This window comes from Sceloporus occidentalis, unplaced genomic scaffold (genome assembly GCF_023333645.1).
Source record: "Sceloporus occidentalis isolate IW3139 unplaced genomic scaffold, rSceOcc1.0.p SCAF_9, whole genome shotgun sequence".
NCBI lineage: Eukaryota > Metazoa > Chordata > Lepidosauria > Squamata > Phrynosomatidae > Sceloporus > Sceloporus occidentalis.
The window spans coordinates 32536902-32561180 of NW_028316989.1; the positions used below are offsets into that span (position 1 = coordinate 32536902).

At 42.2% G+C, this 24279-nt stretch overlaps 1 protein-coding gene across 1 annotated transcript in view; it reads left to right on the forward strand.

The window, feature by feature from the left end:
* LOC149307203 (coiled-coil domain-containing protein 33-like) overlaps positions 1-24279 on the forward strand; it is a 138655-nt gene that overhangs the window by 35813 nt on the left and 78563 nt on the right. Inside the window, exon 5 of the mRNA XM_089538577.1 lies at positions 18278-18411. Within this exon, the coding sequence (XP_089394703.1) occupies positions 18278-18411 (134 nt within the window). The remainder of the gene's footprint in view (positions 1-18277; positions 18412-24279) is intronic.

Here is a 24279-nt window from a genome sequence, read left to right on the forward strand (position 1 = left end):
AGGTTCAAATAGGAGGACCTACAAATGCCCCAAGAATCTGAGAACATCTAGATTCTCCAGCACATCTTAGGCAGAGTTACATTGGAGGACCTAGACATTCCTTGTATTGATCAAAACCACAAATAATCAAATTCACAAACATCAAAACCACAAATGTGGAGGGCAAACTGTATTTAAAATATTGTATAAAATTACCTTCAGGCTATGTGTATAAAGTGTATATGAAACATAAATGAATGTTGTGTTTAGACTTGGGTCCCAAGCTGTCTCATTATATATATATATCCGAGATAGCTCCAAGATTCTGTATATCCAAATATTCCAAAATCCAAAAAATCTGAAATCCAAAGCACCTCTGGTCCTAAGTATTTCAGAAAAGGGAGACATAACCTGTATAATAAAACTTAAAAGACACTCCTTCCCAGAAAGACTATTTAGCCCAATTTATAACATAACTAAACTGTGCCAGAGTTTGGTGACGGGTGTAAAATAAAGCGAGGGCTAACCTCTTTCCAAGTATGGTTCCTTGTTTGATGGAGGTTTTGTAGCATGAATAAATTAGTAGCAGCGGGAGATAGAGAAATGTTGGAGATGCCTCCATATCAGGCCGCTGCAGCCCAAATGTGGAAAGTTTCTCCAGGGCAAGATCAAACTGAAAAGCTGTGTTTGGGAAGGATCCGTAAAATGAAAGAGCGCAAGGGAAGACAGGGTAGGCTTGTGGTTCATTGACTGACAGACTGCTCTCTGTGCCAATGCAAAGCTCACCCGGCATGATGCCCGCTGAAAGCATTTAGATTGTGTTGGTTTGCATAATGGCCGTCGGCATGAAATGAGCGGAAATGTTGGAGTGGCTGTCTGCATCTCTGCTGAAAAAGTTAGAGGAAGATCTGAAAGGCTGATTTGGACTCATTTGTTTGTTTCTTTTAGAAACCAAAAACCCAGTTATGTATACAGTGTTTACAACCGACGTTTGTAGATGTGTTTGCAAATAGATGAGGACCCAAGCTGTGCCACAAAAGCTGGGGAGTACAAAACCAAACCAAAGAGAACAAAGGAAGAACAAAAGGAATGTCCCCTTTGAGTTGGATCCAAAATATAAACAAGAGTAAACAAACTGAGAGTGGATCAGACAGCAGAAAATAAGGCTGCAAATTCATTTAGATCATGTGTAGTGTGAAGTCTGCCCTCAGCTGAACTGGACTTAAGAGCTTCAGCAGTTACTGTGCCTCCTAAAAAAGAGTGATTCAGGATTCACTGGTCTACTGACATGGAAGCCACCATTGCCTTTACCCATTTTAGAGATCAACTGGAAGTTGACTCAGGCTTTATGATGCCCTGAATCCAGATCATCACTTCCAGGCATCTTCCTTGACTCCTGCAACCTGAAGTCTATGGCTTCAGTAATGGAAAGAGCTGGTGTTTCCTGGGTCAGAGGGATGCCCTAGGTTTTAGTTAGAAGTTTAACAGATGTAGCCAAGTCCTGAAATAGGTTCAGAAGCTCCAAAATAGGTTCAATGCCAGCAGCCATGTTAGCTAGAGGAGTCTGGGACGTATAGTCCCAGTAGACATTCTCCCAAGGTCTGAGCCATAGTAGCTGGAGGATTTAGGGAGATGCAGTGGTGTAACGGTTTGAGCATTGGCCTATGTTTATGGAGACCAGGGTTCGAATCCTGGCTCAGCCATGGAAACCCATTGGGTGACCTTGGGCAAGTCACACTCTCTCAGCCTCAGAGGGTGGCAATGCCAACCCCCCTCTGAAGAAACATGGCAAAAAAAAAAACACACCACACTTATGATAGGTTCACCTTAGGGTCACCATAAGTTAGAAATGAGTTGAACGTACGGAACAACACTCCCCCCCCCACAACTCCCCAAAAGCCAAAGCCAATTTTCCAAGTTCTAAGCAGGCCATTGGTCACGCTTGCTAGGGAATTCTGAGCACTTTAGTCTAGACTGTTAACTGTGTGACAATGGCTGCCTAGAGGTTTAGAAAATTGGGACTGTGGCCATATTCCTTCACAAGCCATTGTTGAAAGAAGAGACAGGGAGAGGAGGAGGCCACGACTGGCTCGGCCTGACTTCCATTCCCGCAGCAGCTGTTCCCAATTTGTAGGCTCTGCTGTGTCCCTACTCTGCCACTCCTTTCCAAAAGATTCCTTGATGCTGTAATGAAACCCAAATGGTTTCCCTTCGGATTTGGTCAAAAGCTGAGCCTGGGCTGGAGGAGAGGAGATGAGTCCACCTCTTGGGCATCTGGGAATGTTCATTCCTGAGCCACCACTTCTTCCTTCAGCAGCATCACTGGGCTGCCCTATGGCACCAGGTGCCCTTTCTCTATCATTCCTGTGCATCCTGGCCCTGTTTCAAAGCTCCTGGTTGAAATACGCATTAAACAAAACTGGAAAACACATATTTACAGTGGAAGAATAAAAACTGCTTGGGCTTTTAAAAAAATAAATAAGATTTTGACCAATGCATAGCATGTGGGACTTTGTCTCCTTTCATTCTTCCACTGAGAAAAATACATTACACTAGGAAGAAGCATGCTACTAGCAAAGTTACTCCCTGCAACTAGTTGCCTTTTCTGATAATGAGGGTGCGACAAAATATCATTTTTAAAGAGGTGAATAAAAATGGCATTGCTTTTTGAAGGCAATAAGTAACAATTCCTAATTAGTTTCAAAAGTTACTTTTATGTCACATTTTGAAAAGCATTTGGACAAGAATGATCCCTTAGCCATCCCCGCTCACATGGAAATTACCAGCTTCTTCATCACACCTTTGTTCTGAGATATATTTTTTTTCTCCTCCCACCCTTTGCTGCAACTGGAGATATTAGCCTAAATTTTATTTTACTCCAGACAGGAGTTAGACTCACTGAATTCAGAAGATTTACCTAAGCGTTGGCTTATCATTCAACAACTGATAGACTGGGCCTACTCTGTTTCATAGAATCATAGAATCATAGAGTTGGAAGAGACCGCAAGGGCCATCCAGTCCAACCCCCTGCCATGCAGGAAATCCAGATCAAAGCATCCCCGACAGATGGCCATCCGGCCTCTGTTTGAAGACCTCCAAGGAGGGAGACTCCACTACACTCCTAGGAAGTGTGTTCCACTGTCAAACAGACCATCTAACAGCATGAATTCTAGGGTTTGTAGTTTAGTGAAGCCCTAGAACTCCCTGGGTGAAAATTCTGAATACCATTCCCAAAACTGTAAATCCCAGGATCCCACAGGAGGCAGCCATAACAATTAAAGTGGAATAAAAGTGCTGTAGCACTGGAGTGTGATATTGACATAGGTCTGCCCAATGACAGGGCCAGTTCTGTCCTCAGTATGGCTGGCATTCTGTTGGATATTCCCAAACAGAGTGGACCCATTCCATCAATTGTGGAATGGTGAAAGAGAACAGATTCCACCTAAACATTAGGAAAAACTTCCTAAGAATGATAGCTGTTCCAACACTGAGATGGACTGCCTCAGAAGATGGTGAGCTCTCTTTTGCTGGAGTCTTTAAACAGAGCATATCTTAGGAGTGCTTTAACCATGTATTCCTGCATAGCAGAAAGTCAAACTAGATTACCTCTCCTCCAATAAGTCTATGATCTCTCCTCCCTTTGCATCCATCTTTTATCATTTCTGTTATGATGACCTCCCCCCCCCCCCCATATGTGTTAGAGAGAGCGTTTGAATGAGAGTCATAGGAAATGCCTGAGTGGAGAGGCAAGGACTTTCCCAATCCTGGACTTGCCGGAAGGCAGAATTGACATTCAAACTAGCGAGCGCAACAGTGTGTGAGATTAAAACCAAGAGTACACCAAAGCCTGTTGCCTCCTCCCCCGGTCCCGCTGGGAATATAAAAAACAAACACGAGGGGGGGGATCTCTCTTACAATTGCTGTATTAAAGATCCTAGACAGAAAGCAAGACATCAACCCTGGGATTTATTCTGTTGTCTGCTATTGGTTTATCGTAGACTAGAATGCACCAAAAACTGTTTTCTTAGTGCTGGCCCTAAAACAAGGGCAGGCAACTGAGGACAGGTCAGGAGTCATTCTTTTCTCCCTCTTGCACAAGCTGCCTAGTTATTCCTAACAAAACTGGATCATGCCCCAGGACTTAGATGAAATACAGCCAACTGCATAGGGGGAAAAAATCTTAAAATTCATCCCCTCCTGAAATGGATTTTGCTAGGTCAGATCCTTGTGCACAGCAGTACTGAAGATAAGTTGTTGTTTTTTTCCAGGTTTGTCATGCCAGCATGAAATGGCACAGCATGTGCTCCCAATCCCTCCAAGGTATTCTGTGCTCAGCAGAATAGATCTTTCACTTTGCAAAGTCTGCATGTCAATCTTACAAAATTCCGCTGTGTCTGTTCTACATGAGGTTAGAGTAGAGAGCTAGGCATACACTGTTTCCATCCAGCCAGTGCCCAAAAGCATCTCTTCCTCTGGAACCACAACCATTTCCATAAAGCAATTATGCCCAGATAACCTCAGGAGGGCTGAAACATCAATAGCCTAAATGGTAACATGCAGGCTGTGTTCATTCTCCCTCTCTCCCTCCCTCCCTCCCTCCCTCTCTCTCTCTCTCTCTCTCTCTCACTTTCTCTCCCTTTTTGACAGGGATCCATCACTACATCACCATGGCAACAAAGGGCGGGAGCACACAAGAGGCCATTGAGATGGCAGAGTCAAGGGGGTGGGAGGTATAGAAAGGTACAGAAGCAACTCTGGAGGATGTTTATACAGGGCTTTGTGAATCAGGCTTGCAATGTGCATCAGGTGCTCCTTTTCTTCTGTGTTTTTTTTAAGTTACCATGGTGAGGATAGCAAGGTGGAAAGAAATTGGTTATTGTTCACAATAACACTGGCTTGATTTTCAAAAAGAAATGAAATGTGGCAGAAAGAGTTTGCATGTGATGTAAAAGCTGGGCATGTAGGTGCTGGCATGGAGCAATGGTGGCCAGTGGCTCTCAGGGCAAGCGGTGCAGTAGATTTTTGTTCTGATATTGAAGGGAATTAAGGTCCTATCCAGGGAACAGACTTTAAAACAACTATCCAAAGTGTTGAATGCATGGCAGGGACAAACTTTAATGGAGCTATCCAAGGTACTGAATATAGGGGGGGGGGGTTAAAGGAGCCATCCGAAGTGTTGAATGTATTTGAGGCCAGCATGGTGTGATGGTTTTAGAGATGGACTAGGACTCTGGGGACCCTGATTTGATTCCCAGTTCGGCCATGGGTGACTTTGGGCAAGTCACACTCCCTCATCGTCAGAGGCTGGCAATGGCAAACCCCTTCTTGCCAAGAAAGCCCTATTTGGGAGCAAACTTTTAAAGGAATTATCCATAGTGTTTAATATACTGGGGGACAAACTTTAAAGGAGTTATCCAAGGTGCAGAATGTATTTGGGGTGACCATAAACAGAACTATCCAAGGTGCTTAATATATATCTGGGGGCAACCATTAAAGAAACTATCCAAGGTGCTGAATGTATTTGGGACCTTTCACCAGAGCTAGATTCGAACAATTGAACTCAATGGTAAGAACAGGATGGTTTTGAAAAATACCATATTATGAATCTGTGGCGCCCCAGCTGTTGAGGATACTCCACATATCCTGTTTGATTGTTGTTTATATGTTAAAGGGAGAATCACACTTTTTACAACCATTCTTGGATAGAATGATCTACTGGACCTTTCAACTAAACTGTCGTATCTTTTCTCTGGAGAAAAGGCAGGCTCCACCCAGCTAAACATCTTGGCAGAAACCTATGTGAAAGGGGGCTTTTTTGTCTGCTACAAGATGCTAACAATAAAACAGTTGCCCATTTTGTGAGTCTTTCTCTTTTCTGAAAGGCACACTCCACTCCACCAAGAGGGAAATCACAGCAGAAATCTGTATGAAAGAGAGGCTCTTTTAGAGACATAAAACTGAGTTTTTGTAAAAGAACACGCCAAATGTGACCAATTTTATGGAAATGAGCCTTTGAGTGATAGCACATCCCATCCCACTTGTCATTTGTCACTTGCTCATTCGCATCATTCCAAATAATGCAGCTTCAATGATTGCAGGGTTGGTTGCTCCCTGCTGCGGGGATGGGAGACAAGTCTGTTTGGCAAGTGTGGCTACTACAAAGCATTGAAATTGGTGGCTTCCCTGGCAGTGGGTCTGAAGAATCTGCTCTGGGTTTTAGCTGAACCTTTAAATGAGCTGTTCAATGGGATAAACCCTATCCCCCCAAATACATCCACCACCATTACGTTTATCTCCCAAATACAACAACAACAACAACAACAACAACAATGCAGGGGATTGAACCCTGATCCCCAGAGTTGTAGTTCAATGCTCAGATCACTACACTACACTGGTTCTGGTTTACAGTCAACTTAAATAAAGGGCTCTTCTAAGCCTGAAACGGCACAGGGATTTGGAGGCTCAACATGTGATAAAATTGACAAATCATTGTATCATAGATTTGGAAAAGACCACAAGGGCCATTCAGTTCAACCCCTTGCCATGCAGAAATATACAATAAAAGCATTCCTGATAGACGGTCCTTCAGCCTCTGTCTAAAAATCTTCAAAGAAGGAGACTTCACCTCACTGGGAGGCAGCATATTCCACTGTCCAACAGCTTTTACGGTCAGGGCATCCTAATGTTGAGGTGGAATCTCTTTTCTTGTAGCTTGCATCCAGTGCTCTGTGTCCTAGTCTCTGGAGCAGCAGAAAACAAGCTTGATCCATCCTCAACATCACATCCCATTCAAATATTTAAACGTGGCTATTATGTCACCTCTTAAACTTCTCTTCTACGAAACTAAACCTATCAAGAACCTGTTGCTGACACAATGATAAAATGTGCATCAGACCTAGGTCACAGCATAGATATGGACAGCTGGAAGCTAGCTTGAGAAAAAACAAAGAAATTTACAACATCCCAAAACCTCAGTGAAAATTTCTGGAAAATGGAGCATAGGTGGCATCTAACTCCCAATAAAATAGCAAAAAAATATAAAACAGGACCGGGAACATGTTGGAAATGCAGCAACGCACCTGAAACTTGGATCCACGTCTGGTGGAAGTGTCCAAAAATAAAACTTTACTGGAAAAGTATACGTAGAGAAATTGAACATATGCTAAAGGTTAACTTCGAAATGAAACCGGAAATGTATCTGTTAACTATGTTAGGTAAGATTCCTATACAAATCAAGATAAAATATGGAAGAATCTTGCGTTGTTTAATAACTGCCGCTGGAATTAGAATTGCCCAGTTCTGGAAAAACCATGAGATACCTGATTTGGAAATTTGGGGGAGGAAAGTTTATGAAATGCAGGAGATGGACCTTCTAACGGGTCGTTGTCATAAAGTCACACTTCACACTTTCCTCTCTAAAAAGAGGTTGGCAATGGCAACCCTCCTCTGAAGAAACTTGCCAAGAAGACCCTATGGCCTTAGGGTTACCATAAGTCAAAAATGATTTGGAGGCACACAACAACAACAACAAAGCACTTAAATATAGTTTGATTTCCATACTTCCTGGTTAAAAAAATGGTCTTCTCTTTGGCCTAATAGAGCTGAGGAACTGAAGAGATGTGACGAATGGGGCAATTTTAGGAGGATACGGGATGTTTTTAAAAGAAAATAAAAACATTCCCAATTATGAAAAGTTTTAAATGGCTTTGGGGGCTTCATGCTGCTTCTTCCCCACGATTGCCTCCTATGATGATACTTGCAAATGTTAGCAAATTCTTACATATGGTGGAAAGTCTCACCCATCCCTAAGAGTCACAGAACTAGCCTTCCTTTTTAGAATTTCTAGAGAAGAGGTGAAGCAGACACCAAAATTGGTCCAACAAATGCTAGCTCTCCACTGCAGACTATCCTCTTCCCCCCAAAGGCGTAAAAGAGGTGAAAGTCACAACAAGGCAACCTGCGCAATTGCCCCCCATGGGCTTCTGGTTTTCAATTACATTATGTCCCTTTTAATTCCTGGGCCTCTTAATTTTTATTCATCACCAACTCAAGCGGTCTCAGCAGCATTTGGCGGGTAGTAAACGTTGGCTGTGTGCATCTGTTTGCACCTCACTGAGAGGAGAAATGAGTCGCCTGCTGCATCCTATCATCTGATCTTGTGGGCCAGGGGAGTTAGGGAGAACGTGGCAGTGACCTTCTTCCAAAATGGTTAAGGAAAAAAAGCAAATGGAGGCATGGTGATGACCCATGCGCAAGTAGGGAGCTTGTGAGGAATTGTGGGGCATACATAGGGTTTTAGCTAAGCTGGACTGGTAGAGTTGGGGCCTTGGGTTATCAGATCAAGACTATCCCAGGCCCTGAGATCTAGGGGCAATCCTGAGTATGTCATAGGAGTTGGGTCATGGCGATATTACAAGGACGATGGTTACAAGCAGGAGCCTCTATTGATGTCATTAAATATGATATAGAGGAAATCATTGAAACAAAGAAAGAAACACTTTTTGATTGTTGGAAAAACTCCAGCATTATGCTGTCTTCCCTTCTCCCTTTTCTTTTTTGGAGCAAGCGAGGTTTAGATAGAATAGTATTCTCTATATGTGAAATACTTCTGTCTTCCCTCATCTAAACTTTCCCATTTGCTCTTACTATCTTTTGAAGGCATGGCCATAAATACCTTTTGTAACCAAGTAAACAGAACATGGGACCCAAGACATTTCCTTTTGGGATGTGCCCCACATAAAGATCTCTCCTTCATGGTTGCCATTCCAATTCTTTCGCTACCTCTTATGTTTTTCAGATTGCCAACGTTTTTGTTGTTGTTGTTGTTATTATTATTATTATTATTATTATTATTATTTTATATACTGCCCTTTCCCCACAACTGGGACTCAGAGCAGCTTACAAGATTAAAAACAATACAATTAAAACCATGGAAAATGTTACAATAAAACAGAATTAAATTATTACAATAATAAAACAGATTGCGTATCAAAGAATAAAATATAGTTTAAAAGATAAAAATGTTTAAAATACATTTAATAATAATAATAATAATAATAATAATAATAATACAATTTATTTTTATCCTGCCTCTCTGGTTGGATGGAGGCAGCTTCCAAAAGAATAAAATGCAATACAGAGTACACTAAAATACTAAATAAAACCCATTATCCCTCCCTCCAACCCAACACTTAAAATTCCCAATTAATAATAATAAATGGTTTAAACGAATACAACACGCAGCCCATTCTTCAAAAACCTTCCATTTCAAATGCCTGTCTGAACAGGAAGGTCTGGTCAAGATGGTGACTTAAAGACTTAACCTAGTGATAAAATTAAAATACAATTAAAATATTACATTTTTTTTAAAAAAAAAATTACATTAAACCATATAAAATACCAAAGCTAAGGCTAGAGTACTGTTCAGGGTCCTCTTCTGTTAGCGTTATTTTCTTTTTTTGGTGACACATTCTCAGCCCCAGAAAACCCAGAAATAGGCTTGCCTTAGTCGCCATAAGTTGGAAATGGCTTAAAGGCACACAGCAACAGCACACCTGCTGCTTGGGACTGCAGAATCGCTCCTTTCTGCTTGTTGTACCCATCCTTTCTCGGCACAATGCAAGACGTTGATTGCATGGATGATTTTTAGTGGAACTGAAGGAGTGAGGATGAAATGGCAAGGCTAAGTTTTGTTTCCTTTCCCTCCCTTACTCTGGTGTTGCTGAGACAAAGGAAAATAAAGCAAGGTGGGGGAAACCTTGCTCCTCTGAACCTTGTTCTGATAGGTTAGCTCACCCTTTTCAAAGCAGATAAAAGAAAATTCAAGGTCTCCATAATGATGATTTTTCTCTACGCTTGACTAATAGCTTTGCCACAAAGGCTTTCATTGACACAGGTATTCATTGGGTCTTTCAAAGTAGGGAGCAGGCTTAGCAAAGAATTAGGGTTCCTGTGCAACACTGAGCTTTGGGGACAACAAGACAGCTCAAACGTATTACAGTACGTACTGTATAACAATTGAGGTTTGAATGGCTTAACATGTGAGTTGTTTTTCTGCACTCAAGACTTCCCAATGGCATTCATGATGTACAAGAAAATAGCTTTGTAGATCAATCATGTGGCCTTGGTGTGGTTTGTGATGCATGCAGTAAGAAGTTCTCCCAGTTAGGTTCAGAATACACACACACACACACACACACACACACACACACACACACACACAGAGTTTTGTCTTAGAAACCCTATTCGCAGTTAAATCAGACCCTATTTCCAGAGCTTGGAACAGTTATTTTATTTAGAGTCCAACTCCCAGAATCCCCTAGTGGTTAAACTATTGGGTCTCCTTGGCTTCTGTGTCATGGCTGGCAGCATGTAGGGGGACGGCACTGCTCTGTACTAGGGGATTCTGGGAGCCGGAGTCCAAAGAAAGTAATATTCTTCAGCTCTGTCCATTTCACCATTTGTGATATCATTGGGTATGCAACCGTTTTCTATCCACTCCATGCCCCTTCTTCTTCTTCCCTTTGCCCACCTAATTTTGCCTGTTTATTGCCTCCTCTCTGCCTATCTGCCATTTGTTTTGTTGTTCTGGTAGTAGAAGATTTCTTGCTTCTCAGCTCCCTGTTTCATAGGGCTTGTCTACATTACCTATAAACCCCAAATTCCCCCAAGTGTGCTGTATGCTGTTTACATTAAACAGGTCCAAAACCCCAAATTGGGTCCAGGCTGTGTTCATAATGCCTGAACCTGATTCAGAGTCTCCACTCTTTGTCCTGAGTTAAAAATATTTACTGTTTTACTAGGATTTTTCTAGAAAACCCAAAGCAAAATGCAGTGACAATGATCTGCTCCATTCCCATTGGGTCCCTATGAATCGCTCTGCAGGTGTGAGTTGCTTTGGGGTCAGAATGAGGTACCCAATGTTGATAGCATGGCTGGGCTCTTTTACTACATGCTAATGTTCTCCTAGTCTTTCACCTGCCCAGGAATGAGGTTTTAATGCAATGCAAACTGACAGCTTTCCAGTCCCTCACAGAAGCTAGCTTGCAAAAAGTCCCTGAACAACTGAATATTCAGTGACATCTCATTACTCAACTATTCAGAGTCAGAAGCTTTGCTGCCACAAGGGCAACACAACATTGATGTTTATCTGGGACAGAATTAAGTAGGCAGTGGCTTAAGTATTTTTATGTCACAATAAGAGTTTTATTTTTGGGATTTTGTCGAGGGGTTGTTTTTCTTCTTGTGAAAGCAGGGTCACAAGGGGCACCATACATGTTGATTTCCCATTGCACTGCTCCGCTCCATTTCTTTTTGGAGTGCATTTTAATTCCAGCCAAATGCTACTCCTGTGCAGTGATGCATGCGCAGAGGATGCTGAGATGCACCGCAGTTCAGTCGCAAAGAGGCAGGCAAAAAAGTAGGTCATCGTGGCAGGAGGACAAGAGAGGTTTGGACTTACAACAAGATCTTGTTCAGGGCAATGCCCTTCGGGGAACTTGGAGATTTTTTTCTCTTTTCCATGCTTGGAAGACCTATTTGGGCTGAAGTGAGAGAGTTGTTTGTTTGTTTACTTGTTTGTTCATATACCAATGATACAGTTTCTGGTCACTGAAAACCCATTGCAGTGATGCTCTGCACAATATACTTTCTTATTGTGGAAGAGAAGAGAACGTGAGCAAATTGCTTGTTTGGGCTACAGTTCCCAGGATCTGGCTGGGGGATTCTGGGAATTGTAATCCAAAAATTACCACCTCCCCCAGCTCTGAAGTAGAATTAACAATGGACCCGTTGTTGTTGTTGTTGTTGTGTGCCTTTGAATCATTTCCAACTTACGCTGTCAATGCATCCCCCACTAATTTTATTTGGATAGGCTTGATGCAGGTATTTCCATCCCCACAAAAAAACAGATACAACTACTTATCTACACACACACATACATGCACCGGGCCCATTTTGTCTTCATTGAGACTCTAAGCACATTACCAGTCGAACAATCCTCTATGGAGCTCATTATCAGAAGGTGGATTTTCCTATCCAGTTGAAGGGATATAATGTAAAAATGGTGCAAGCTAGTTTTCTGCTGAACAGAGACTAGAACATAAACTAATTCATTCCAATTGCAAAAAAATAGATTCCAGGAAGAACTTTTTTTAACTGTAAGAGCTGTTTGACAATGGAAAAGACTGTCTTGGAGGATGGAGGACTTTGCAGCTTTTTTAAAACCGTGGTTGGATGGCTGTCTTTTGGGAGTGCTTTAGTTGTGTCTTCTTGCATAGCAAGGCCTTTGTGGTCCCTTCCAATGGTAAGATTCTGGTTCTATGAAAAATAAACTATTTTGCCATGTTTTGCCATGGCTTTTGTTGCTGTACAAACCAAGTGGTCAAGTAGGCATGGCAAGCGAGACTGGAGGTTGTGTGCCGTTTGTTGCAAATGGTATCTTTGCTGCTCCCGAGCAACTGACTAAATAGCAAAAGGACAACTTGTCACACGCACACTCCCCACAACATTGTGAGACCTGTGATCAAAAAAGCCATGTCAATACGCTTGGAGCATGTGGGTCCATCTGTGTCTTCACATCTGCATTTCGCCTTTGATTTAGGAGCAAGAGAAATAGAATTTCTGAACAGGCCCTATTGACCGTTGCCTGCAGCTCACCAAATCGTGTGCGTGTGTTTAAAGTTCAGGGAGCTTTTGCATGCTGTTTTACTTCTTGGGTCTCTGCTGCAAGCACTTCTGCAAGAGCTCCTGATCCCTGCCCTCCCCTCACAACAGAAAGAAAAGGGGAAAGTGTGCTTTTATCCATTATTGATGCATTGGTGGTCTGGTCAGCTCTTTCGGGGTGGAGAAGCGATAACATTAAAGGGGTGGGGGGTTGTGTGATCAGGCGGCTTGCATCCCCCCCCCAGAAGGTAGAAATGCTGGCTGAGCTAAGAGAAGGCCAATTACTAGACGAAACGCCAGCAGCTACATTTAAGAGGAAAGAGCAAATCCAAGGGGATGGGGAAGGAGGGGATTCATAGAATAGCAGTTCGGAAGCAAACATCCCATTAACACATTGAGAGAGAATGGAGCAAGGAATCCATTAAAACAGCCTCTCCAGCAATGGTTGGGATGGTGGCGGCCATGGTTGGTGGATGGGTAACTCTCAAATGCCTTGAAAGAGATGGTCATTAAATTTTCATTGGCTGGTCTCTTGGAGAGGAAGGCAGCTGGGGATGAATGTCACGAGGGAGGGAGGATGCTAGAGAACTGGAGAGGTTTTGAAAAGCCGAATAGCCCAGAGCATCAGCTGGGGAGGTCTGGGGAATATCTCAAAGATGCCCTCTCCTCCCTTCCTAAGAAGTGCACCATTCTGCCATCTGCCATCAATGTCTCTGCTAGGAAGACAGCCGGGGTGGCCTTGAGGCTACCAGCTGAGTCCTGATTCTGTTTACCTTGCGGCTCCCAGAAGAGTCCAGCAGTTAGCCAACAAACAACTCTCCCAAGGGGTCATTCAGATGCTGGCTTTTTTTTAGCACAACTACTAGAATAATCTCACTCATGCATCCCAGGTTTGTTGTTCATACTATGGAACCACATCTCTGTGCATCTCTGTGTGTTCTGTTGCTCACATCTGTCAGCACTCAAATAAAAACGGAGTCCATGGTGCGAATGTATTTGAAGCACATTCAAGGCACGCTGAGGTTTATCCCAGTTTATCCCAGGTCTATTTGCATTGGTTAGTCACACAGCCGAGAATGCTAATCTTTTAGAAAAACTCAGGGGGCTGGGGGGGGGGGGACGAGATTGATTATCCCCAGTTAAGTGGGGTTTTTGGCAGCAGAAAATGCATGCAGAAAACAAAGATTCAACCCAGATTCTACCTGGATTATTTTTACCAGTTGGGTAACCACTAAGACACACTGCTTGCTAGTTGGTTTGTTGACCACCAGACCAATGAGAGAATCCAAACAGTGCCAGATTTAGGCTTGAACTAAGTAAGCGATTGCTTTTGTGGGCCTCAGACTATGAAGAAACTCTAATGTGAAAATGTATAAATTATTAACTTGATTGATTTTCTTCCATTGCCCTTTCTGTTAGAATAATGTGCATCTGTTTGTCCATGCTTCAAGGCCTCTTAAATATCATGTAGCTTAGGGGGCTTCAAGTGTGTCTTGTTTCAGCCCTAGCACCCTGTGAGAATAGCAGAGCTGAAATAATTAGATCTTGGGTCCATTGAATCGGTTAAAAGATATTTGTATTTTTAAAACAATAAAGGCTCATTAAATTTATTGATGAGAATTTGAGAATAAGCATCCTTTATTATTGGGGAGGACGACTCCTTTTTCTAAGCGGATGCCTGGTGCAACATCTGTGTTACAGGAGAGAGAATTTCATTTGGTTCATCTTTGCAAACTTCCCCATCAGTTTAATAGAAATAACTTTTTAAGAGTTCAAACGGGGAGACATTTGACAGGTTTGCCTGTCCATTTCGAGGGGTTTGAGTGCATAGCTCTTATTACAAGTCTGGCTTGGAATTCCAGTCTTTGTTTGTAGGAGCTGAATTAGGATTCTCACTCATGCTGGCTGGTATCTCCCATGTCAGTAGAGCAGTGAATCCACTCTGGGTTTCTAAAGTGCTATCCAATGTGCTGAATTTTGGAGAGAATGTAGAGTTCAGCATCTTGGACAGCTCAAGTTCAGATGAACATTCAAAGACTGAAATGGGCGCCTCCATCACCACTAGCTCTCACATTTCTCTTTCTTGTCCATGGTGTCCTTATCATAGATAGGTTCATGGCAGGTTGGCAAGGGATGTTTTCCTCCCTGCTGAAAAAGAGCTGGACCTATTGAAATTGCCCAGTCAAGATGAGTGATAATTACCTTTAGTCCATTTAATAAGAACTTACCAATACTTGGCAGCCCAACTGAATTTTTAATGCTGGAATAGAAATGCTGCATACAAGCAGCTGGATCAGATTGAGGAGGCCAAGGCTCAAAGCCCTGGCTATCTGGGAGTCTTGGTGAGCAGATCTGGGCAGCTAGTGCTTTTCCTAATCTACCCGACAGGGATGTTGTAAAATAGCATTGGTGGTAGAAAGAGAGGAAGACTATATACTAGATGGATAGACGTTATTAAGAAAACCATGATCCTTAGCTTGCTGGACTTGAGCAGAATGGTTGAGGGCAGGGGTTCTTGAAGATGTCTCATTCACAGAGTCACCATGAGTTGACGTTGACTCAAGGACAGCTAACTTATAACCAGTGCCGTGTAGTGGTTTATGAGTTGACTAGGACTCTAGGAGACTCAGATTCCCACTTGGCCACGGAAACCTGTTGCTTGGGCAAGTCATGCTCCTCCAACCTTAGAGAAGAAGGCATTAGAAAACCTTCTCCTGATAAATAAATCAACAAACAGAATCACACCTTCTAGAACAAGCAGCAGCTACCTCTGAGTCTCTGCTTTTCAAAGCAGCATTTTCTCAAGTCTTTCTGATTTAGCACTCAGGCATGGATCTACAAAGCAAGGGAAACTGCCCCCAGTCAGATACTCCCCGAGGAACTGTGGGAGTTTGGTTTTATTGTAATGCTTGCAGTTGGAAGGCGTCAGTCTGCATGGCCGTTTTGTGTTATGCTTCTCCAAACATGCAGCGCCTACGAAAGTTATCATTTCTGATCTACTCTGGTGGCAGTGGTAATTGCCCCATTTTTAGAAATTGTCGTAGACTGTGCAAAAAGAAAATCTGGCATAAACGTGATAATTATGGAGAAGCTATATTTCTGTAAATGCTAGCGGCTTGGCAATTAACACTTGAGCTACGGTGAGCGGTGCCATTTGCAAATGCTTCTAGGCAGAGGTCCTTAACACCTCCCTCCCTGTTGCCTGCCCCCTTCATCATTCCTTCAGGGGATTTGTCTTTGGGTATGTGATAATAGGCATTCGTAGAACTGGATAGCAACATGCATAATGATGGCCATCCCCTGAGAGCTCAAATGCAGCGGTGAGAGTGAAGTGTAAATGATGGAATTGATTAGATGGATCGATAGAGGAGTCCAAATTTGAAAGGCACTTGTCACTGGCCAAGGGGAAAGTATGTAAAATATAGATGTTTCCCAGTCAGGGGAGAGCTATGGATTCCCCATGGTCTGCACTAAGCTCTGTTGCACATTCAGAGTTATTCACTGGGATGCAGGAGGAGACAAATGTAGGGCAGAACAATCTGGAGGAGAAACACAGAAGAGAATGGGGAAATCTGCTTGTCCGTGGCCACTGAACATGTTCACTGTCAATGTTCTAGAGTTGGAAGAGACCACAAGGGCCATCCAGTCCAACCCCCTGCCATGCAGGAGCTCACAATCAACATAAGTAGATCCCACAAGTCCAAAGTCCTTTCTGGATATAGACCCTTATTTCTGCCTTAGGCTGGGGAAGTGAGATGGGGAAAGAGGGAATTAATGTTGGAATAATAGGTGATTTCAAGGCATGTGACCCTCGGAGATCCATACTCTACTCTGTGCCAGTTCCCAGGTTGGGCCTTGTCTCCTGGGCAGCAACAGAATGGATTATAAGGCTCTGGATCTTATGAGGCAACAGGGTGAGGCTTGGAGGGAAAGGAGAGAGAATAAAGCAGACTTTTCAAATGTCCTTTCTTTTTGTGGTTTAATTAAGAAGGCTTATGGGTCTTGTGGCAGAAAAAAGAACCTCTGTGTGCACCGTTCCAAAAAGTTTCAGACTTAGCGGAGCAATGCTTGTGATTTTAGCAAGATTAATTCACTGCTGTGCAATGGATTGTGTAACCAGAAGCCTAGCATGGCACCTTGATTTGGATTATGGCCAAGGGAAGAGATGCCAACACATTTGCTTCTAGGCAGTCCCAGACTGCCGTAATATTTCCAAGTAATTGCTGTATACAATTGTGAAAGCTGGACAGTGAAGAAAGCTATCAGGAAGAAAATGCTGTAAACTCACCATAAACTTCACAGAACTTGCTTTGTCCAAGGGGTAACCTTCCTTCTCTTAATCTTCCCCTACTTGGTATATTTAGCAAGACACAGCAGGTGTTTTCTATGCAAAAAAATATGCCTGTATTTCATTGTGCCATTCCATGCTGATAGAGTTGTAGCCACGGAGGTGTAGGCATTGTATATTATTACATTGTGTAGGAATTATATATTATTGCAATGAAGATATGTAGCTGAAGAAATCTCCTGAAGATGAAACGGAGACTAGAACTTGTCTCGTTCTACTTCTCCTTCTCTCTGATTTATTATTGATCCAATCCACACTTGTGATCTTTTGCATGGCAAATCCAGCTATCAGGAATTTGAAGTTTTCCCGGAGTGGAGAATTTATGACTTTTCAAGTAGCTACGGACTTCCCCAAGACTGCTTTATAATTTGATATTTCTGCTGGGAACTTCCCTGTAGACTCTTTGCAATAGTAATTCTATGTATTTTTCACTTGTTTCTAGTATACATATTGGATGCTTATGGTCATTATGGTCATATATATGAGTGCATTGTCATCTTGTTTTTGCTGTATTACATTATCCTATGTTATTTAATTTTGTATACCTGTTTTTGTTTAAAAATTATTACAGTGGGCCTTTGCCTTATGCGGCGGATCTGTTCTGGATACACATAAGGCAAAAAGTGCTTATGCTTGAGCCCCACTGGATATAATGCGGCTCGTGCTCATGCCAAGGGTGTGCATGAGTGCCGTGGGTACACGCACCACTCTCCCATTTGCTGCACGGCTTCAGCATATGCTGAAAGCTGCCTATAGTGAGCCCGCGTATGGTGTGGGCTCATTGTATTTTGTTTAATAATAAGGTTATTAGCGGTTCATGGTGTTTTTTTTAATTTTTATTAATGAGAACCAGCCCGGTTTAATGTGGAAAGGAGTTCCAAAGCCTGGGAGTGTCTTGCACAAGCACAGTCCTTTTCTATGATGGCAGGCCCATGGGATATTTTATCCTACCTCTGTCACCAAAATATGTGATGCACACTCTCTCATTAAACTGCCACTGTATATATACCAAGGGTCACATAGTATGTATACCCCACTCACTTCCATGCCAGCATTCTCTGAAGATGCCAGCCACAGATGCTGGCGAAATGTCAGGAAGAAAATCTTCTAGAACATGGCCATATAGCCTGAAAACCCCACCAAAAAATGGATGCTGGCCATGAAAGCCTTCAACTTCACACCTCCTCCAAAGATCTCAAAACCCAGGAAGGCCCACATGGGAAAATTTGAATCCTTCATATAGCCTGGACCCAAGCTCATGTATTCTTTTTGTTTCCTTTTCTTTAGTAAAACTACTTCAGATGAAGAGAACAAACAGCCAGCCCAAGGAATAACTCACACAACCATAGAGCCAACACACTCTCCAACATGGGAGGAGAAGGTGACTGTGGAAGTTGACTCAGCCAAGGCTGGCGAAGAAGGTATGGAGTGCATTGGAGGGACTTTTTTAAAATGTTGCATTGGGTTTTTAAAAGGGAAAGGGAAAGGAACAGGATCAAAGGAAAAAAAATTAGGGATGGAAAGAATATTTGAAGATGTGAAGTTGAAGGCCTTCATGGCCGGCACCCATAGTTTTTGGTGGGTTTTGGGGGTTATGTGGCCATGTTCTAGAAGAGTTTATTCCTGACGTTGCATCAGCATCTGTGGCTGGCATCTTCAGAGAATGCTGGCATGGAAGAGAGTGGGGTATACCCAGGGTCACACAGTATATATATACCCCACTCTCTTCCATGCCAGCATTCTCTGAAGATGCCAGCCACAGATGCTGATGCAACGCCAGGAATAAACTCTTCTAGAATATGGCCACATAGCCCCCAAAACCCACCAAAAACTAATATTTGAAAATATTCAAAACAAAGTCAAAAGGCATCTTTCTCGAATGTCAGGAAGCCCTGAAGATGAAGATCTTGGACTGATGCGAATCTTCACAGTTCAGATCATATTCTGCACAAAATCTGTGCATGGTTTTCTCTCTCTCACTCTCTCTTTAATAAAACATCCTGTTGTGTGCATTTAAGGTAGACCTGTGTATATCATATATATTTTTAATATTTTCAAATATTTCTTTCTGTCTCTAGTTAAAGATGAGGAGCCTCTCAGAAAAAGAAGAGGTGCCAGCCCTTATTTGGTACTAAAATGGCTGGCTACTAAGGGATTCCAGCCCAGATTTTTAAGAAGAGAATATTCAGAACTTTGGGCTTAGATTCAGCTTTGTAAAATCTCAAATTCTTTCCGTCCTGAATAATTGCACAGTTTGAAAAATTCTGATAAAAAATAACCTGAAATGAAATTTTTTTTCACAAGAATGCCTGATACAAAATGCTGTGTGTTGGAATTATTTCTGCACATCTCTCATGTAAGAAAATAGATTTTTGTTTTTCCCGTCTCTCCATCTCATGGATTCTTCCTTCTATCTCTGTTGCCTACCTGAAAGGGAAATGATCATTGATAATTCAGAGGCTTTCCCCAAGGCAGGAGCCATTTGCCCCGGCGACTTGATCTTTATTGTTCCAAGCTCCGCAATGTTATGTGGATAATCATAATAATGCTAATGGCATTAGAGTTTGTAATTTAGTTAATGTCAATCTCTGGCAGAATGAAGCCAGCTTCAGCCAGTCGTCCGGCTTCATCCCATTTCACCTAATCCCATTACCGCTATTGCTTAAGTGAAATAAAGCAGCATTTGATGTACTTCTCTACCTGCCTTAGCCAGGAATGATTGAGAAAGACAGGCTCTGTATTCTTTCAGGGTCAGAGTCCTTAATTGGTGTAAATCTAATTTGGGAGGAGACCTCCATTTCCATGAACCAGGATCTGGATGCTGGAGAAAGCTGGCTGTGTGGATACATCTTCTTCTCACAGCCATGGTTTTTATCTGTATACTGAAATTCTTTCTGTAATAATTCTGCCAGTTTCATCCACTGATTGGGGGTCATTTTTAAACCAGGTTTCCAATGCCCAAATGAGAGTTGCAGTTAAGTAGTGTGTTGAAATGATTGGTTCATCATCTTCGTCGTCATCATCATCATCATCATTTATTTTTTACCTGCCTCTCCCCATGGATTGAAATAGAGAACAACAATTAGAAAATGCACCACATCAGTTAAAACACACCAGTTAAAATATGCTTCAGTTTAAAAGGGCATACGTACAATTTAAAAGGACAAAATATATACATATTAAAACAATTGACATTTAAAATTCTTAATTTAAAAATCATCTGGATAAGTCTCCCACACGGCCAGTCAACCTGTGAGTAAGCTGAAGGAGTGCATTAATCAATAATAATAATAATAATAATAATCATCATCATCATCATCATCATCCCCATAATCATCATCCTGCATGTATTCCTGCATGACAGGAGGTCAGACTTCATGGCCAGTGAGGATTCTTCCAACTCTATAATTCTAATAATAATAATAATAATAATAATAATAATGGTGGTGGTGATGTCTTGTTCCCATTTGCAAAGGCACTGAAGCAATTCCACTAAAGCTGTTGACTGCCACCTTTTCCCTTAATAGTGGGGAAGTTCCACATTGAAGCACCATGGACCAATGCAAGGCTTGCTGTTAGGGACCATAGCTCAGTGGCAAAGCACATCCTTTGCATGCAAAAGCTCTCTGATCCAATCCCTGAAATTCCTATGAAAGTATTAAGTCCAAAGGGAGTGAAAAACCCAGGTACAGGAATGCTACCAGTGCAAATAGCACCAAACTACCTGGTCAGATAATGTGAGGCAGAGTTGGCAGGAAGCCTCTTTGGGACTGTCCATCCCAGAATCCACCAAAAGATAATTTTGATAGTTGTAGTCCAAATGGAGATCTTTTCCAAGGTCTGGACATGAGACATGGACAGAAAAATGGTTCCCAGCTCTGAAATGTAAAATACTTGGCAATAATGTTGTTCCATCCTAGGATTTATAGTTTTACAAGGTCTTTTGCCTTTTCTGCCAAAGAGTTCTGATGCCTCACAAAACTGCAAATCCCAGACTTCTGTTGGATGGAGCCACGGCAGTTAAAAGTGGTGTCAAACTGTGTTATTTCAACAGTGTAGATGCACTGGACGGTGGCACCAAGAGAAAACCTTCTCACGTCTCACTCTTAAAGTAGCAAAACAGGGAGGCCCATTTCAATTCAGTCCTAAAACCTATCCATCTTTTTAAAAACTGTTATTTTTTTAAAGGCTCTCCAAAGGTTTCTCTCTGTTTTTTACTTCCATGAAGCCTTTGTTTCCAAGATGGATCTGGCAAAGGAGGAGTTAAGCTATTCTGGTGTGCAGAGACTTGTCATTAGGCCAAGGAAAAGGGTAAGGTGAGGGGCCAAGCAAAGTTACATTAATTTCTCCTTTGACAGATGTGTAATATTCATGGCGGGTCGCCAACATTGCTGTGATATCCCGGCGTGTCGCTGAAGTTACGGAGCAGCTTGAGTTTATTATTGCACTGAGAGGAGAAAAAGCAAAGGAGGGAGGAATATGGAAAGAAAGGGTGGCTCAGGCAGGTTGTTGGCAGAGGGAATGCCGCGTTTCAGGAGTCTATTCAGAAGCTGTTGCTGTGGAGATTTCCTCCTCCTCTCCCCAATGGGGTCATGGAGAAAGCAAATCGTTGTTAATGAAGAGGAAAAACGAGGTCCTATTCTTTCCTTGTCGAGAGTTGCAGGCTTTCCTTTCAGTCCCAATGACTTGAGGTACAAAGGATAATGGCAAGGGACTGAAGAGAGATGGGGAGGTGCTGGGGTTAATGAGATGGGCTTGCAGCAGGGAGACCATCTTCCGACACACACAAAAAAACTGATTTTTCCTGACTCCAGGCTTCCTAATGAGGTTAGACCTCAGCCTCCATCTGAATGCAGCCTCAGTGTTTTGCAAGGCGGGCGAAATGGAGGAAAGCCGACACTAGAGAAGGAACCTATACACACACACACACACACACACACACACACTGTATATATATTCTGAACGGGGCTGAGAATGTTTGCAAATATATATAGTCGCCCCTCCAAGTCCGTGGACTTGAGACCTGCGGTGTTGAAAATCTGTGGAGGGGCCACCGCCATTAACGTCAATGGGGCATGTGCCCATGGCATGTGCCCTGCATGCACGCGCTCCATTCAAGCCTATGGGGCTTGAATATGTGCAAGTTTTGGAACTCATGGGGGGGCATCTGAAACGGATCCCCGCGACTTCCAAGGCCTAACTGTATATATTCATTTATAAGTCTAGAAATTTAGGTTAAAAAATTGACCCCCAAAACTTGACACGACTTATCCAAGTCAATTGACTTACCTTGGGTCAATAGCAAGTACTGTATTTTAACTCACACATGTATATATGGTGAAAGGCAAGAGTTTAATCGGGCCTGGAAGCACTGACCCCCTTCTACTCTCTCATCCATACAACCTTTAGTATAAGCACAAATAGTTATGCCTGCTGAAATTTTGTAAGTTTTTTGGGATTGTTTTCCTTTGCTTCGTCCTTTACAACCTTCATTACATGTCCCTAAGTTTTAACTTCGACTTATCCATGGGTTATATCAAAATACACAATTTTGCCCCCAAACTTGCCCTCAGTTTATATATGAAGTGAATTTTCAGGGGAAAGGTACATGATATTTTTAAAGGGCATTGGAAAATGGCACAGAACTCTGATTAATCCCATGCAAAGGATATATATATATATATATATATATATATATATATATATATATTTTCTCTTACACAGAAATGGAATAAGCAAAGATTTATATCTGTGACACGTTTGGGAATGTGTTGTTGCAAATGATTTCTTCCTGGTTCTGTAGTAATGGCTGCATCCACACTGCAAAAACAATCCACTTTGACACCACTTTAACTGCCGTAGATCAATACTATGGAATTCTAGGAATTGTAGTTGAGTGAGACATTTAACCTTCTCTATTAGAGAACTCTGGTGCCACAATAAACTACAGTTCCCATAATTCCATAGCATATTGGAATTAACTAAGGCATATCCAGGAAAAGTCAGATTTGATAGTTATAGCAGCATCCTCTTCCCTCAATTGGTGAAGGATTTCACTTCAGTACTAAGGACAGCAGCTTATCAAATGGATGGCAACGGTGAGGTTTCCAATGGTTTAAAGCAACGGGTGGCTTTTTACACAAGTGAGGCTAAGAATAGTGTAGTACAGAAAAATGAAAGAGGACTATTTTTAATTCCACACACCTTTCACTCAGTGAAAGTTTTTGAAAATGTCAATTTCACAGCGTAGGAAATCCTCATGAGCCCACTGAGGGAGAACAGCAAAAAGTCCAACAGAGACTTAATAACTCATAAGTCAGAGCTTGGTGGCTGGACATCAAAAAGGAACTTTCCTAAGCTCCCTCATATGTTTATTATAGCGTGAACTTTCTTGGGTTATAGATCACTTGATTTAAGATATTATCCAGCATGGTTGCTGTTGTGTGCACCTTCCAGTCACATCCAACTTATGACAACCCTAAGGCAATCTTATCATGGAGTTTTCCTGGTCAGATTTGTTTGGGTGTGTGTGCAAATGCCATTGCATTTTTCTTTGAGGCTGAGAGACAGTGACTTGCTCAAAGCCATCTGGTTTCTTCCAGAGTCCTAATTCAACACTCAAACCATTATGCTGACTCCTATTATCCAGAGGTTAGGGTGATCTTGGGCAAGTCACACTCTCTCTTCCTCAGAGGAAGGTGATGACATACCTCCTCTGAACAAATCTTGCTATGAAAACCCCATGATAGTTTAGCTTTAGGATTGCCGTAAGTCAGAAACGACTTGGAGGTATACAACAACAAACAACAGGATACAGGATACAGCGAACTTTAAAGGAGCTATTCAAAGTACTCAATCGTATTGCTAAATAGCTCTGACACCTTTAAAGTCAGGCTGAAACCTGTAGAGGATTCATTGCCCAACTGACATGGAAACTAGCAGTTGAACATAGTTGGGGCAATGGAGCAGGGCAAAATTAAATGCCAAAATTGTACAAGGTTATTGCTAAATAGTTCTGGAACCTTTAAAGTCAGGCTGAAACCTGGAGAGGATTCATTGCCCAACAATAAGTTCTCAAATTCCCCAACTATGCTGAACATGTTGGCTGGGGGATTCTGTTAGTTGTCATGTAAAAGGAGTAATTTGATTGATTGGGTGATCAATCGATAGATAGATCGATTGATTATCTTGAGTGCTGTCGAACTGAATGCTATAGGCCAGCAAACTGACATTGATCATATTGACTTCTGCCTCATCTGCTTGGGAGGTTCATCATCCATGATACAAGG